This window comes from Chanodichthys erythropterus, chromosome 5 (assembly GCF_024489055.1).
Source record: "Chanodichthys erythropterus isolate Z2021 chromosome 5, ASM2448905v1, whole genome shotgun sequence".
NCBI classification, from domain to species: domain Eukaryota; kingdom Metazoa; phylum Chordata; class Actinopteri; order Cypriniformes; family Xenocyprididae; genus Chanodichthys; species Chanodichthys erythropterus.
The window spans coordinates 13,836,489-13,849,427 of record NC_090225.1 but is presented as its reverse complement, the minus strand read 5'-3'; the positions used below and the strand labels follow the sequence as shown (position 1 = coordinate 13,849,427).

The 12,939-nt window shown below is 37.7% G+C and overlaps 1 protein-coding gene across 11 annotated transcripts in view; it reads right to left on the bottom strand.

Annotated features, from left to right (window-relative positions):
• The window catches only part of zswim8 (zinc finger, SWIM-type containing 8), a 35,853-nt gene extending 24,661 nt beyond the window's left edge, over positions 1-11,192 (bottom strand). For 6 of the 11 annotated variants that reach the window (XR_010895201.1, XM_067386123.1, XM_067386124.1 and 3 more), the window contains exons 1-5: positions 9,635-11,192; positions 8,564-8,596; positions 4,925-5,078; positions 4,679-4,773; positions 1,877-2,049 (exon numbers count right to left, since the gene is read on the bottom strand). Coding sequence is in view for 10 of the 11 variants with exons in the window: in XM_067386123.1 (XP_067242224.1) it covers positions 1,877-2,049; positions 4,679-4,773; positions 4,925-5,078; positions 8,564-8,596; positions 9,635-9,812 (633 nt within the window). In the remaining variant the exon portion in view is untranslated. The remainder of the gene's footprint in view (positions 1-1,876; positions 2,050-4,678; positions 4,774-4,924; positions 5,079-8,563; positions 8,597-9,634) is intronic. The other 5 variants (XM_067386126.1, XM_067386127.1, XM_067386130.1 and 2 more) reach the window with 2 other exon arrangements.
• Positions 11,193-12,939: the final 1,747 nt, after the last annotated feature.

Genomic DNA, 12,939 nt, shown 5'->3' with positions numbered 1-12,939 from the left:
GTCAATGATTTACTAAAATTCCTGTGTGGCTGATAAAGGTTTCATAGCTTAGGAGAACTAAGAATATACTGTTTATTGAACTCACAATAGCAGAATAGACTCTAGAGCTGGTTGCAACACACAGGAATGCACAATGATAGTAAGTGCATTAAAATGAAAAATTCTCAAAGCTTTTTGCCAAGAGACTGTTTAAGATAAGAAATACCGAAACCTTCAAATATGGGCAGGTGTCATGTTGCCCTTTTCCTTTACTTTTCCAAAATTATAATATTATATACAAATAAATGCAATGGATTTCTAGCGACAGCTATAAGAAACTAAACAGGGGAATTGTGTATTTGTTATGTACAACAAAACCAAACCATGCTAGAAAAGTTTATGCAAAATAAGTTTGTTATAATTTCCCCCAACGGCAGCAAGCAGAAGACAAAACCCACATGCAAATGCTAAATGCCACCCACGGCCTGGGCCGCCGGGTCTATCTGACTGTGGCAGGCCCTCCTACGGGGGGGTTGGATATCACAGCAGAGCAGATCCTACCCCCTCCACCCTCTTGACTCCACAGGGAGGCATCAAACCTAATCAAAAGCTTCTCAGTGCTCTCACGCCCACGGTCACTCTGCACAGATAGAAACCTAGAGACAGATCGTGCATGTGCTGTACGTGAAATCTTCCCCACAGATATGTCCATCTGAACCAGGCCACTGTGCGTATTAAAGTTCCTGTGTATATGTCGGTTTGAGATATAATTAGAACTGTAGCCTTAAGTAGTTTTCTTTTAATGTATTCATTTTTTTGAACCTTAAGTATGTTACAAATGAAGTTGCAGTGTTAGTTCATAAACAGAAACATTACCACCCAGCCCTTATCACGAATAAAGTTTGGACCATCTCTGCTTGTTTGCAATGCAATGGAAATAAAGAACTGGTTATTTGATTAAGTACAAGATTTTCTTTACTCAAAACCACAAATTATGTATATTTAAAGGCTAATGTTTTATGTATTTGAGGAGGGGAGAAGAGTGTCTTAACTTAGCATCTGTCGTCGAATTATAGCATGGTCAAATAGCTTGTGCGTAGCACTTCATCTTTAAAGGCCCACTGAAGTGCCTTGAAACATGCAGAGTTATTCAATGTGTTGACATAATTTCCACTGAAACCGGAAGGTAAGGCGGACATATCAAACAGCCCCTCCTCTTTTTTAAAATAGCCAATAGCGTTTTGTTTATATCACAGCTCGGCCATATAATGTAAGGGATGGGACACTTTAGATTCAAGAGAGCATTTGATTGGCCAGAAAATCTGATGAGAAGCTGAAGTGCAGGGTGATGTCATCAAATTAAATTTTGATTTCATGGGGACTTTAATAACATGAGACCAAAGTGCCCACATAGCTACGGTAAACTATAATCTGTAAGGTGATGAAAACGTAATGCAATGCACTTACTGCCTTAGATGCGGCTGTTCTAATGATGGACAAAAAACCCTTGGTCAAAAATCTCATAACTCAATTTAAGCTTGGTTTTGGTAAAATGTTAATAATATAATTACACATTCAAGTGTCTGATCATATATATATAGCCACAATATCAACTTTGACAAGGCAGCTTTTATTTTAAAAAGTGTTTTTCCATTTCCTGAAAAGTAGTGTTTTCTGAGATACAAAATATATTAGTTTTCAGATTTGCTAAATATTACATTTAACATTGATATTAAATTTAAAGATCAACTTCGAGTAAGTATTAGGATTATCTAAATTTAAAAATAGGCTAAATAAAGCATGCACAATTAAATATCTCTAATATTATACGATAAATGATACAGATAAACAATGTTTCCCAAGCTAGAGGACAATGTGTGCATCTACAATCTCTTACATTGTGAATTCTGAAGAGGCAGAGGGCCACAACATGGGCACACCATTTGGCTCCTGCTCCACAGGTGCAGCTACAGGAAGTGATGCGGCAGCGGTCAAACATTACAGCCACATTGTAGGCTCCTTTTGATTGGCCGGCCTGGGGCGACACTACTGTGGCACTAAGGTGGAAACCTGTTTAAGAGAACAAAAACATGTCAGTCTTTGGTAACATTTCAACACAAAACTAGTTCACATTCTGGATAAAAACACCTAAATTATTAGGGAGTTAATGGTTGTAAAATATAAAAACTTTTTTTTTTTTTTTTTTTTAGAGGGATTATTCTGAAAACATATTTGCACCTGATGCAAGGAGGCATTAAAAAAAAAATTGGGAAACATTAATGTTTAAAAGGCTGAGGGAGTTTGCTGACTGTAAGCCTGAATGATATAACAGCAACTGAACTGTACACAGACCATACAGGAAATGAAAGACATCTGAGATGGAAAGAGAGAAAGAAACAGTCCAAATGTGTGTGTGGAGAGTCTAGTGCAGGGGGTTGGCCGAAAGCTTTTACCACTGGACAGCGGCCAGCGCTCCTCTGGCCAGTAAGAGCAGAGGTGGGGGTGGTGAGTGGTTTCAGCTTATAGCTCCTGTTCCAAATTCAACGGGCCTCCTCGAGCCAACTCTACTACACTGCCTCTTTTTTTTCTTTCAGTCTACCTGTCAGTGCCAAAAGCACCCCTCTACGCCTTTATTCTTGACCCACATTCTCCTGTCAGTTGTCCCTGATAAAACAAAAGGCCCAGAGATTTCATAATCAATCTTGATTTTAAAAAAAAAAAAAAAGAAAAAAAAAAAAGAAAAAAAAAAACCCTTTGTATAAAACCTTTTTTTCTCCTTCTTTCTTTAATTAAGAGAACAGCTGGCTGGGCCAATAAGCACATCATGATTGCAAATGTCACTGGGTTATCAGTTACACGTCATGAAAAAAACTAATATGAGTATTAGTGATATTGTTGTATTTACAGTCATGGCAAACTTAATCTCTGATTAAACTGATAATTTACCTCACATGAACCACAAATTAAGTGACTGAATGGGTCTATGTGACTCATATCCCAGTGGGCAATGCAGCAATGTTTGCTGAATAGATTAATAGGTCTATAACAACCAAGGAGTTTGGGCATGTTGTGAAAAGGCTGAACCTTGAACCTTATGGTCTCATTATCACTGTATTCTCACTATAAGGTCTAAACAGTGCAAAGGGAAGAGTTTTGGAAGCACTTCCCTTTTAGGTGCAGCTGTTCTGTGTCAGACCGTTCTAGCTCCACTCTGGTGGAGTGACTGAAAACATTTGATTTGGCCTTGACGGGCAGTCAGGAGGTCAGTGTGGTGGTCACTGATTGGCCAGGGCAGTTAGGGGAGGATTTTTATGGTCTTTTCAGTATAAATTGATCATAAATCATCCTAAAAATCTTCTACCACACTGTAAAAGGAAAGCAATGAGCGAAACTCACATAAATAAGAAGAACCAAACACAGTGAGTGGTCAAAATGCAACCAAAAACCTGAAGTATGCTTCTCTCGAAATTTATGATGTCTAAACAGCAAGATCACTATTATTATTAGAGCTACTGACATATCTTACCCTGAAGTATCTGACTCATGCTATTCTTGAGCCCAAAAAAGACATTTTAAGACCTGAATAAGTTTGCATTGACAAATTAGAAAATTTCCAAAGATATGCAAAATATATAGTTAAACTGTGCAAACTGTGTTTCCCAGTTAAAGATGGCAACACATCTAACTCCACCATCTGTGTTTTTTTTTTTAACCAATGCAATGATGATATTCAGAAAGCAGGTGACCAATATATTGCAATATAAAAACACATCTCAAATATGCAAATTATCTATACCGATATACACTACCATTTAAAAGTTTATGTTCAAGATTTTTTATAAAGAAATTAATACTTTAATTCAGTAAGGATACATTAAATTGATTAAATTGACCAAACAGGACAGTAAAGAGATTTATGATGTTACAAAAGATTTCCACTTTTGGACTTTCTATTCAAAGAATCCTAAAATAATGCATCATGGTTTCCACAAAAATATGAAGCAGCATAGAAATGTTATCTGGGCACCAAATCAGCATATAAGAATAATTTCTGAAGGATCTTGAGACACTGAACATTCAGCTTTGCCATCACTGGATAAAACATTTTTCATAAAAAATAAATAAATAAAAAAAATAAAAATATCTTACAGACCCCAAAATTTGAATGCTAGCATATATTGATTCATCACTAATCCTGAAAAAGTTTACAGATTAGTTTTGGCCTTTTGAAAAGTTGTCTGCATTCTACTGACAGTTTAAACACTGTGAATCGGCACGCAGTCAGACCCCTGGAGGGTGTGTGCGTGTGCGAAGGCTAGGTCAGGCTTGGGCCAGCTGCATCATGATTTCCCTCACTGCCTCCAACAACAGCATTCATTCACACAGCCTTAGCTCAAACCACTTCCACATACTCTCAGCCTTGCCATGCCTCTGGTTCGCTCTCAGGCCATTTGAAGACTTGGCACTGAAAATGTACAGAGTGCATCAGAGCGAAAGATGTCTCTGAACACAAGGACGGCTTATTTAGGATGCAATTTTAAGATTTGTATCCTAAAAAAATTAAGATTGAGGTGAAAAGTGTTTCATGCAGCAAAGCAATTCTACTAAAGGGACTTTCTGAATCTTTTGGTCAAAAACCCAGGACTTATGATACAGTAAATGCTTCTGGTGGATGTGTGGGACATCTTTGATTTCTCACCTATCTGCAGAGGGTCTTTCACAGCTCTCACTCTATAGAGCTGTTCACCACGCTGGAACTCATCAGGGCTGCCATTGGCCAAACAAGAGTATAATCTGCACAAACAGAAAGGAGAAGGAAATTAAACAGAGCATTCAACAGGTCATACTCTAAATCCTAAAGGGCATTAATCTGGTTGAGCATAAAGGTAAAGCACAACCAAAGGCTGATCATATATTATCTGTTACAAGGTCTGTGGGCTTTTACCTGATATCCTCTTCGTTCTCTGGAAAGCTCCAGTAGGCGATCCGCAATTGGAGCTGCTCAGGAACGGGAGGATAGACCTTTTCCACCACTTCAAACGGAATATGGAATGCCACCTGCTTGGCCGACAGCTCCACCAAAGGGATGACTTGTCCATCTAAGAAAGGAAGTGACATCGGAGTTACTGTTTCTGCTTCAGATAAACTACATACTCAAAGAATTAAGGACATCAATGGATATTTAGCAGCAATCTGAAGGCCTGCTCACACAAAGACAAATATTTGGTGCGAAAGTTCTGTGCAATAAACATTTTAATTTGAATGAACAGCTGTTAAAGCGTCTGTTCACAGACAAAGAGCCATACATGTTTAATTCAGTGCTACTTGCCATTTCTTTGTAATTATTGGTAAAATTTACTAGCAATTTCTGAGTGAAAATAGCTTTAAAGTAAATTATAGCCCAAATTTTAGTGTGGTCACATGCCCAGAGCTGTTGATGTTACATAAAACTATGATTTGGTGGTTCTCACAAACAGAACACGATTCTAAACGACAGTGAATACTAGCAGAGGAAGAATCCAGAACTGGACCAATCTGACCAAAATCTCATGGCGAACATTGGTGTTGGCGTGACCAGGCCTTGTGATGGCTAGATCAGTAGGTTGATAAAATCACTACTTTCCGGTCACAGCCACTCTGCATTAAACAATCAAAAATACTTGGCATCTCTGTCAAATAGTTGAACAATAGTCACACAGATGGCTGCAGTTCAAATGACTTATTTTGAAATGAAGGGAACAGGACTAAGAAGTGAGGTTCAAGACCTCAGGCAACCTATTTTGTTCCTAAACCAGACTGTTCATATACACTCAAGGCTAAATAGAGAGAAAACAGGACAGCTGCCAACAGGGACTAAATGCTGTCCGCTGAGAGGGGGTGGGGGGGGGGTTCCAGTATCCTGCAGGGTCCTGGATTCAAGTCACCAATTTCCTCCAGACAATGATAAGAGTGGCCAGGCATTAAGAATGAAAAATCCTCAGACTAAAAGACACTCCTTTAAGAGCAACTGAATATCTGTGCCTACAGCCTAAAGTGAACTCAGCCACAGGTTTCAGAGGCAGCACATATAATGAAACTTTACTATATTGAACTGCAAGGCTGTAGTGATATACTTATCTCAATAGATATAAGCAAGATCCATCTGAAATGAACACCAACATCAGGAGGTCATTATCATAACAGAGCTTTAGGCAATGGCACTGTAATCCACTGCACTCGGTCACCTTAGAGCCGGATCTCACATTACATTCAGACACTACACCGATACTGTCACTATACAACTGCCATTATACAACTGCCAAATTGAAGCCATACTACTACATTTTTTTAACATATTATATTGTGACTCCACTGCATGTTGTTCCTAAAAACCTTTAGACCCGATTATACTAGTATAATAGCACAGCCTCAACTGTCTTGCCGTTTGTATAAAAGGTTTACTTACTACATAAAAATATTAAGGACACAAACTTGCATTACTTTGTAAATTACGCAAAAAGTGCATTAATAGATTCTACAGTGACTTTTCTGTGCGGTTACATGTAGAAAGCAAATGTATTTGATCGAGTCATTGGATCATTCATTAAACTGATTTGTTCAAAAACATTTTGATTCATTCAAGAACAAAACAATTGACCATCTTTACGGGTTACTCCCAATACCCACACTTGCGGTCTTGGCCACTTAAGAGCATGTGCACTTGACAGGACGTAAATTTGCAAGACTGTCCCAGGTCTGATAAATACCAAAGCTCAGAGCCCTTAACACACAAAATCCACATTAAATCCCATTTTAAAATGCAAACTGAAAATCAAAATGTGTAAATAAACCTTAGCAAATCTTTACTTGCATTTTTACAACACAATATTGTGTCATCAAAAGTTCTACAAGCACCTTTTCATGCCCACTTGAACACTTGGGTCAAATACTGAAAATATTTGTTAAGCAGACAAGTGGTAAAGTGTAAATACAAAGCACAAGAGAGTAAATCATTGAATCATTCAACCAATTTATTCCAACAAACTGATTCATTCAGGAATGAAATAAGTGATTGTCTTATTGATTTTTTCAATCTTCTGATTTGTTATTTGTTAATGTATTATTATACACACATATCCCACACATATACACACACACACACATACATACATATATATATACATATACATATAGAAAAATAGGTCAAGTTACACACTGTTTTATCTATGGTGTTTTTATGGTGTTTTTATCTAAATAAATCACCCTTATCCAAAAAGCACAATTTTCAAGTATTGTCAAAATGGACGCAATTATATTAACTTTACAAAAAGAGGATGCAAAATTACTGACAACCTGTCTACCAACAACCTGGTGTTTTGGCTGTCAAGCTAAGCATTGAAATATGTGTCACGGCCAAATAATAGAAGCAAACCACACCAGCCACCCACATAATCTAAAACCAACCGCCAAAAGATGAGACGCTAAACTACTTTGGAGATGAATTACCCAGACCACAAGTAGATATAAAAATACATTATAGACAGACAGTGGGAGTCATAGAGACAACGACTTCACAGGGGACAGGTGACTCATTAATGGTGCTGCCAACAAACAGCTGCTCAGCAACAATATGTGCATAAGTGTGAGCGAGATCCCAATGAATCAGGTGGCACACTCATAGCCAGTCTTGGCTGACTAAACCATGGTGACCAACAGAAAAGGAGTTAACACAGGCTGCGAGACAGCTTTGTCTTTTGTGAGGCAGTGAATAGGTGAGACAGTCTCATGAGCGGTCTGCCGTCCTACTGCTCCAAACTCTACCGCTTGCTGCCCAACAATCTGAGAACAAAGACACCCAGCTTACAGAGTGCTATATAAACAGCCATGTCTGAGCGATTGTGTTCCCTCAGTTCTAGTGCCAAGAAAACGGGCACGTGAAATACCTCTGATTTACTTTTGGAACAGATTCAGATAAAAACTAGGGGGATTTGCAAACTGGGTTGTGCAAGATCAGCAGCATTATGCAGATTGATCAAATTTGGCTTTTTTGTTTAACCACAATCCTCTGCTCTGAGGCAGTGACCTGCACAAGACAAAGCTCTTTTTACAGCTCTCTGCTGCTCAACTCCACCCAACCCCCCACAACACTCACTCACTCTCAATCTAAACACCACACAGGCCTTCCTTTCCAAACCTCCTTAACTCATCCAACAAATGCTACATGCTCCGCTCACGGATCTGCAGCAGCACAGATCTCTCCCTTCACAAATGACAACTTTCTCAACACATGCACAGCACGGGGTCTTTGGTGGGACGGAGTTTCAGCAGTTTAAAGAACTTGCAGTAATACAGAGTGACTGACCAAATGCAACTCAAAGTTATTTCAAACATGATTTTAACCTCATCGTTGTGCTACAATATCCAAGAACTAGATTTACTGCTTAGAGATGAAAAAATGCAATAGATACTGTAAAACATTTTTCATAGCAACAAATCTAAGTTAAACCATAACTAAAAAGAAATGCATAAATTCATATAACAATTGGTCTTGTCAATATAATAAAGGGACAGTTGGTCCAAATATAAATTGTCATCTTTTACTCACCCTCATGTTGTTTCAAGCCTGTATGACTTTCTTCTGCGGAACACAAAAGAAGATATTTTGAAGTATGTTGGGGTTCATACAACCCATTGACTTTCATGGTATGGGGGAAAAAACAGACATTTTTGAAAATATCTTATTTTAGTTCACAAAACAAATTAAGTCATACAGGATTGGAAAGAAATGAGGAAGAGTAAATGACAGAATCTTCATTTTTGGAGGAACTATCCCTTTAAGATTACTATTGTCCTCTAACATTTCACTCACCTGTGTTCTTTAAGTCAAATATGACTCACATTGAAAATTAAAAATACATTAGTACAACAGATCTAAAGACCCATTTTAAGAAATTATAACAGAAAAAAAATGCAATGAATACTGCTGCAACAACATATATTGCATATACTTACATATTCTGCTTAGTTTAAATAAAATTTTCATTACATCTGCATATTTTAAAACAACTGTATTACTATGCAACGTGTTAACAGTTTTACATGCATATTTCTCCATTGTGTCTGAAAGTCACTATGGACTCACTTTGCAAAATCATTGCAACAAATCAATTCATCTCGACATGCAAAACAATGTGCTGTAGTACTACAGGTGTTTTGAAAGTACTGTAGTGGTTAAAGTTGCTATGTAATGATTAAATATATTATATCAGAGAGGCCTTTTGTCACACTAAAACCCTATTATAGAAAACAGTAAATTCATTGATTCATTTAACATGCTGTTGAGAGGCCAAATATAAAATATGTCTGTTTTTATGTGCTACTTTTTTTTTTTAAGAGTGTTTTTAGAGAATCTTGACAATGCCTGAATCCTCGAATGTGCATTCTTTATCAAAAATAACTCCAAGACATACAAAGGTTAACTAAATTGTCCAAATAGCGCCATGTTGAGGCAGTATCACTCGGTAGTTCTAAACATGCAGGTCACGTGACAGTGTTATCCATAAGTTAAGAATACATAGTAAGGTCAAAAGTGCAGCCATGCCAAGGAACGGTGTGCTCACGTTACAATGACAGCACATAAAGCATTTCACAGCACACAAAGACAATCTTCCATTACCTTTAATCTTCACAGTGGGTGAATTTGGGCCGGCAGACTGTTTCCTCCATCCTCTCCAGTTCTGGCAGAGGCTTTCCGCCTCTGATATGAATGAGCACAGGGAGTCCTCCTCGAAACGGTCCGAATCTTCAAAGGAGAACCTCTCTCCGTCTTCCCACTCAGCGAACATCAGTTCCATCACATCCGCTGTGTGGAGACCTGAAATCTTCAACTGAACGTGCCTCTGCGCTTCTGTTGTTTTGAGAAAGTGACACTCGCTCAGGGGGAGGGGGAACTCACACTCAACCCAAACACCCGGCCAAGTCCCGCAAGAAAGCCTGTGTTTCTTAAAAAATGTATATTTAGGTTGTCAAATGGAGCACTTGCACATCACTGCGGTGCAGTTATGTGGAGTTAATCCATGCTTTTAGACCCCAATTGCTGGAGACGCTTAGGGGTCTAACGTTAGTTCTTGAAAAAAGTTACAACCCATAGCTGAAGATTTAATAAACTTATATACTTATGAGTTTTTCCCCCTATATAAGTGGTGACTTACATCGTCAAGTGTGGACTTACAGCACAAAACACTTTAGATATGTATTATTGACCCTTTATTGAGGTTTAAATCTGTTGAAATAAGATTTTGAAATCAATAAGCCCCTCTTAAGTGAAGTATTCAAACTACATAGCAAGTGATGTTATTTGACAGCATGAACTGTAGTGACTCACTTGCATGTAAACATGTTAGCAGAGTTCGGGGTGTTTAAGCAAGCAGGAGTTGTTTGCACTCAAATGTTCATTTAAACCCCCTCTCCTCTGTTCGTCCTATCAGCTGAGCCTCGAGTCCCAAAACAGCTCTACGGCTAACAAAACAAGAGAACGGTGAAGAAAAGCAGGTCCCCAAGTACACCTAGTTACCCTCTGCAGGGTTATTTCTCTTAAATAAGGCCATATCACAGTAGTTAACCTGTGTTAACCCAAAACAACCAAGGTACGGTTGTTTTTATTTCGATCGAGGTAGCTCTGCTAACTCCGACAAGCTAGTCGGTTAGCCTGCTAGCGTTCCGGCTAGCCCGAAATCCCAAACACTTCAAAAACTGTCAAAATAAGCGCTGACACGGCCTGTGCTTATATCCCTACACGTAACCCGACGGAATAACACTGTTTTGATGTTTTGGCACAAAAGCCTTGGTCCCTAATCCGAGTCTTGTCGATCCAATGATTACCCAAAACAAACGACCGGCCAGTGCTTTTATCTCAGCATTGTGCCTCAGTGTGGGTTTATAAAAAAAAAAAATCAGACGACTAAAATTCAGATTTGACCCCTCGACCGGGACAGACGTCCATCCGTGGAAAACACATTTGTCTTTATGCCACTTCTAGCTGCCTCATATGTCTTCTCCTTTGTGTGTATAAGCTTGTCATCCGCTTGTCTTCATGTGCCACCGGCCGGTTCTTTTCTAGTCCTCCGTTTCTAAGCAGCCAGCGCTCTCTGGATCCAAAATGTCTTTAAAAGCTGACAATTTGGAGTCGAGATCCCCCTGTTCTTTCTGTCCTGTCCCCCTCTCCTCTCCTCAGCTCTGCTCGGCAAGATGAAGATGGCTCTCCAGCATCAGCTGATCCGCACTTCCGCTCGACATTAAAGCCAGACAAACACTAGTCGCTCGCTAAAGCGTTTTGTGTTGCACAATAAATTATACTGCTGTTATTTGTTCGTAAATGTGCAAGTTTAGTACTAAAACATAAATCACTTATTATGCATTTAAACTGTTTGGTTTACCTTAATACTTCGCTCTTAACAAATGGATATTGTGCAACAGATTGTCATGGTCTTGGGACTGATATACCTTAATAACAATGATTGAATGCTTGATAGAGCTTTGGATAGAGCTTCTTTGAGCAATGTAACAATTCATGTTGTTATGTTGATATCACACAAATAGTGGATTTTTATCGTTTTCAGACCCAGTATCCATTTCAGTGGGCATCATTTTATTTTATTTTGTTGCCACCCAAATCTAAGGTTAATATGATTACAATTTACAACATACGTAAAGCTATAAGACCATTTATGTTTTTTTTTATATACAAAAACCGTTTGAAATGAATCAAGCATGGAAGCCCGTAACAGACAAACATGGCATAATTCTAATTCTATTATATTTATCTTGAAAATCTTGAGTAATTGTTTGACTGGTTTAAAATTAAGTCTAGATGTGATATTATTAAGATAAGTCAAACTGGATTAAACTTTATTATTACAAAGAATTTTCTTTTTTATATGATGTCAAAAGTAACACAGTGAGTCTCAGTATTTCTGCAAAACTGCTGGAGGTGATTAATATGATTAATAAAAGTTGCCAGCTGGATATTCTGTTCTTAAAAACATTTATGCTGGTAAACTGTTTGTTCTTTTGTATATATATTAGTTATTTATTCAGTAATTATGTATTTTTCTAATCATTACTAGCAGACATAAAGCATGATCACATTTTTTGTGTCTCTGCAGCATAACTAGGCTCTAAATTTAACCATTAATAATTCATATTCAAATAGGTTCCATATGTTTATTTTTAATGAGCTTGTTCCAATGTAGTTAATGCAGTCAGTGTAAATTTTGAACATTTAATACAAATACAATTTTGGAGATGAATGATTAATATCATGATGCCGTAACATTACACTATGCAGTTTGATTTGCTTGTTTTTGCTTTCCCATCATCATTTTCAGAATAAGAAAATGAAGCGCAGGGAAGGACATGCATTCAAATCTGTTTATCCCATTTTTTCCATTTTATGTTAAATGGTAAATTTGGTGTCTAAACATTTATTCACAGTTTTAACATACAACAACCTATACATTTTTACATAATTACATCAAAGTTTCTGTTTGGAATTGATGAAAAACATACTGTTCATAGAGCATCAAGGACCAAAACATCTAAATAATTTGAACAGAATGGACTATATGGAATTGTAAGTATGGCTTTGTCATTAAACCTGACTAATTACTAAAGTGGTCTTTAGTAATTACTGGTTGTCTATGCCTAATTTCAACTATTGGGACACCAACTAGAATGAAACAGCACCACTGTTGTAGTTCAATTAAATAGTCAAAACAAGAAACAATGAATTTGTAAGCCTATATCCTATTATGTAAATAAATACACAAACCTGAATAAATGCCTGCCTACAAAAAAGGCTGAACACAGCAGAAAGCAAATGTAACAACATCACTCAAGCCCCTTTAATACAACTTCCATGTAATATAATGACTGACAGAAGTATAACAAATGACATCATTTACTTTTCAGCAGCAGATTCTG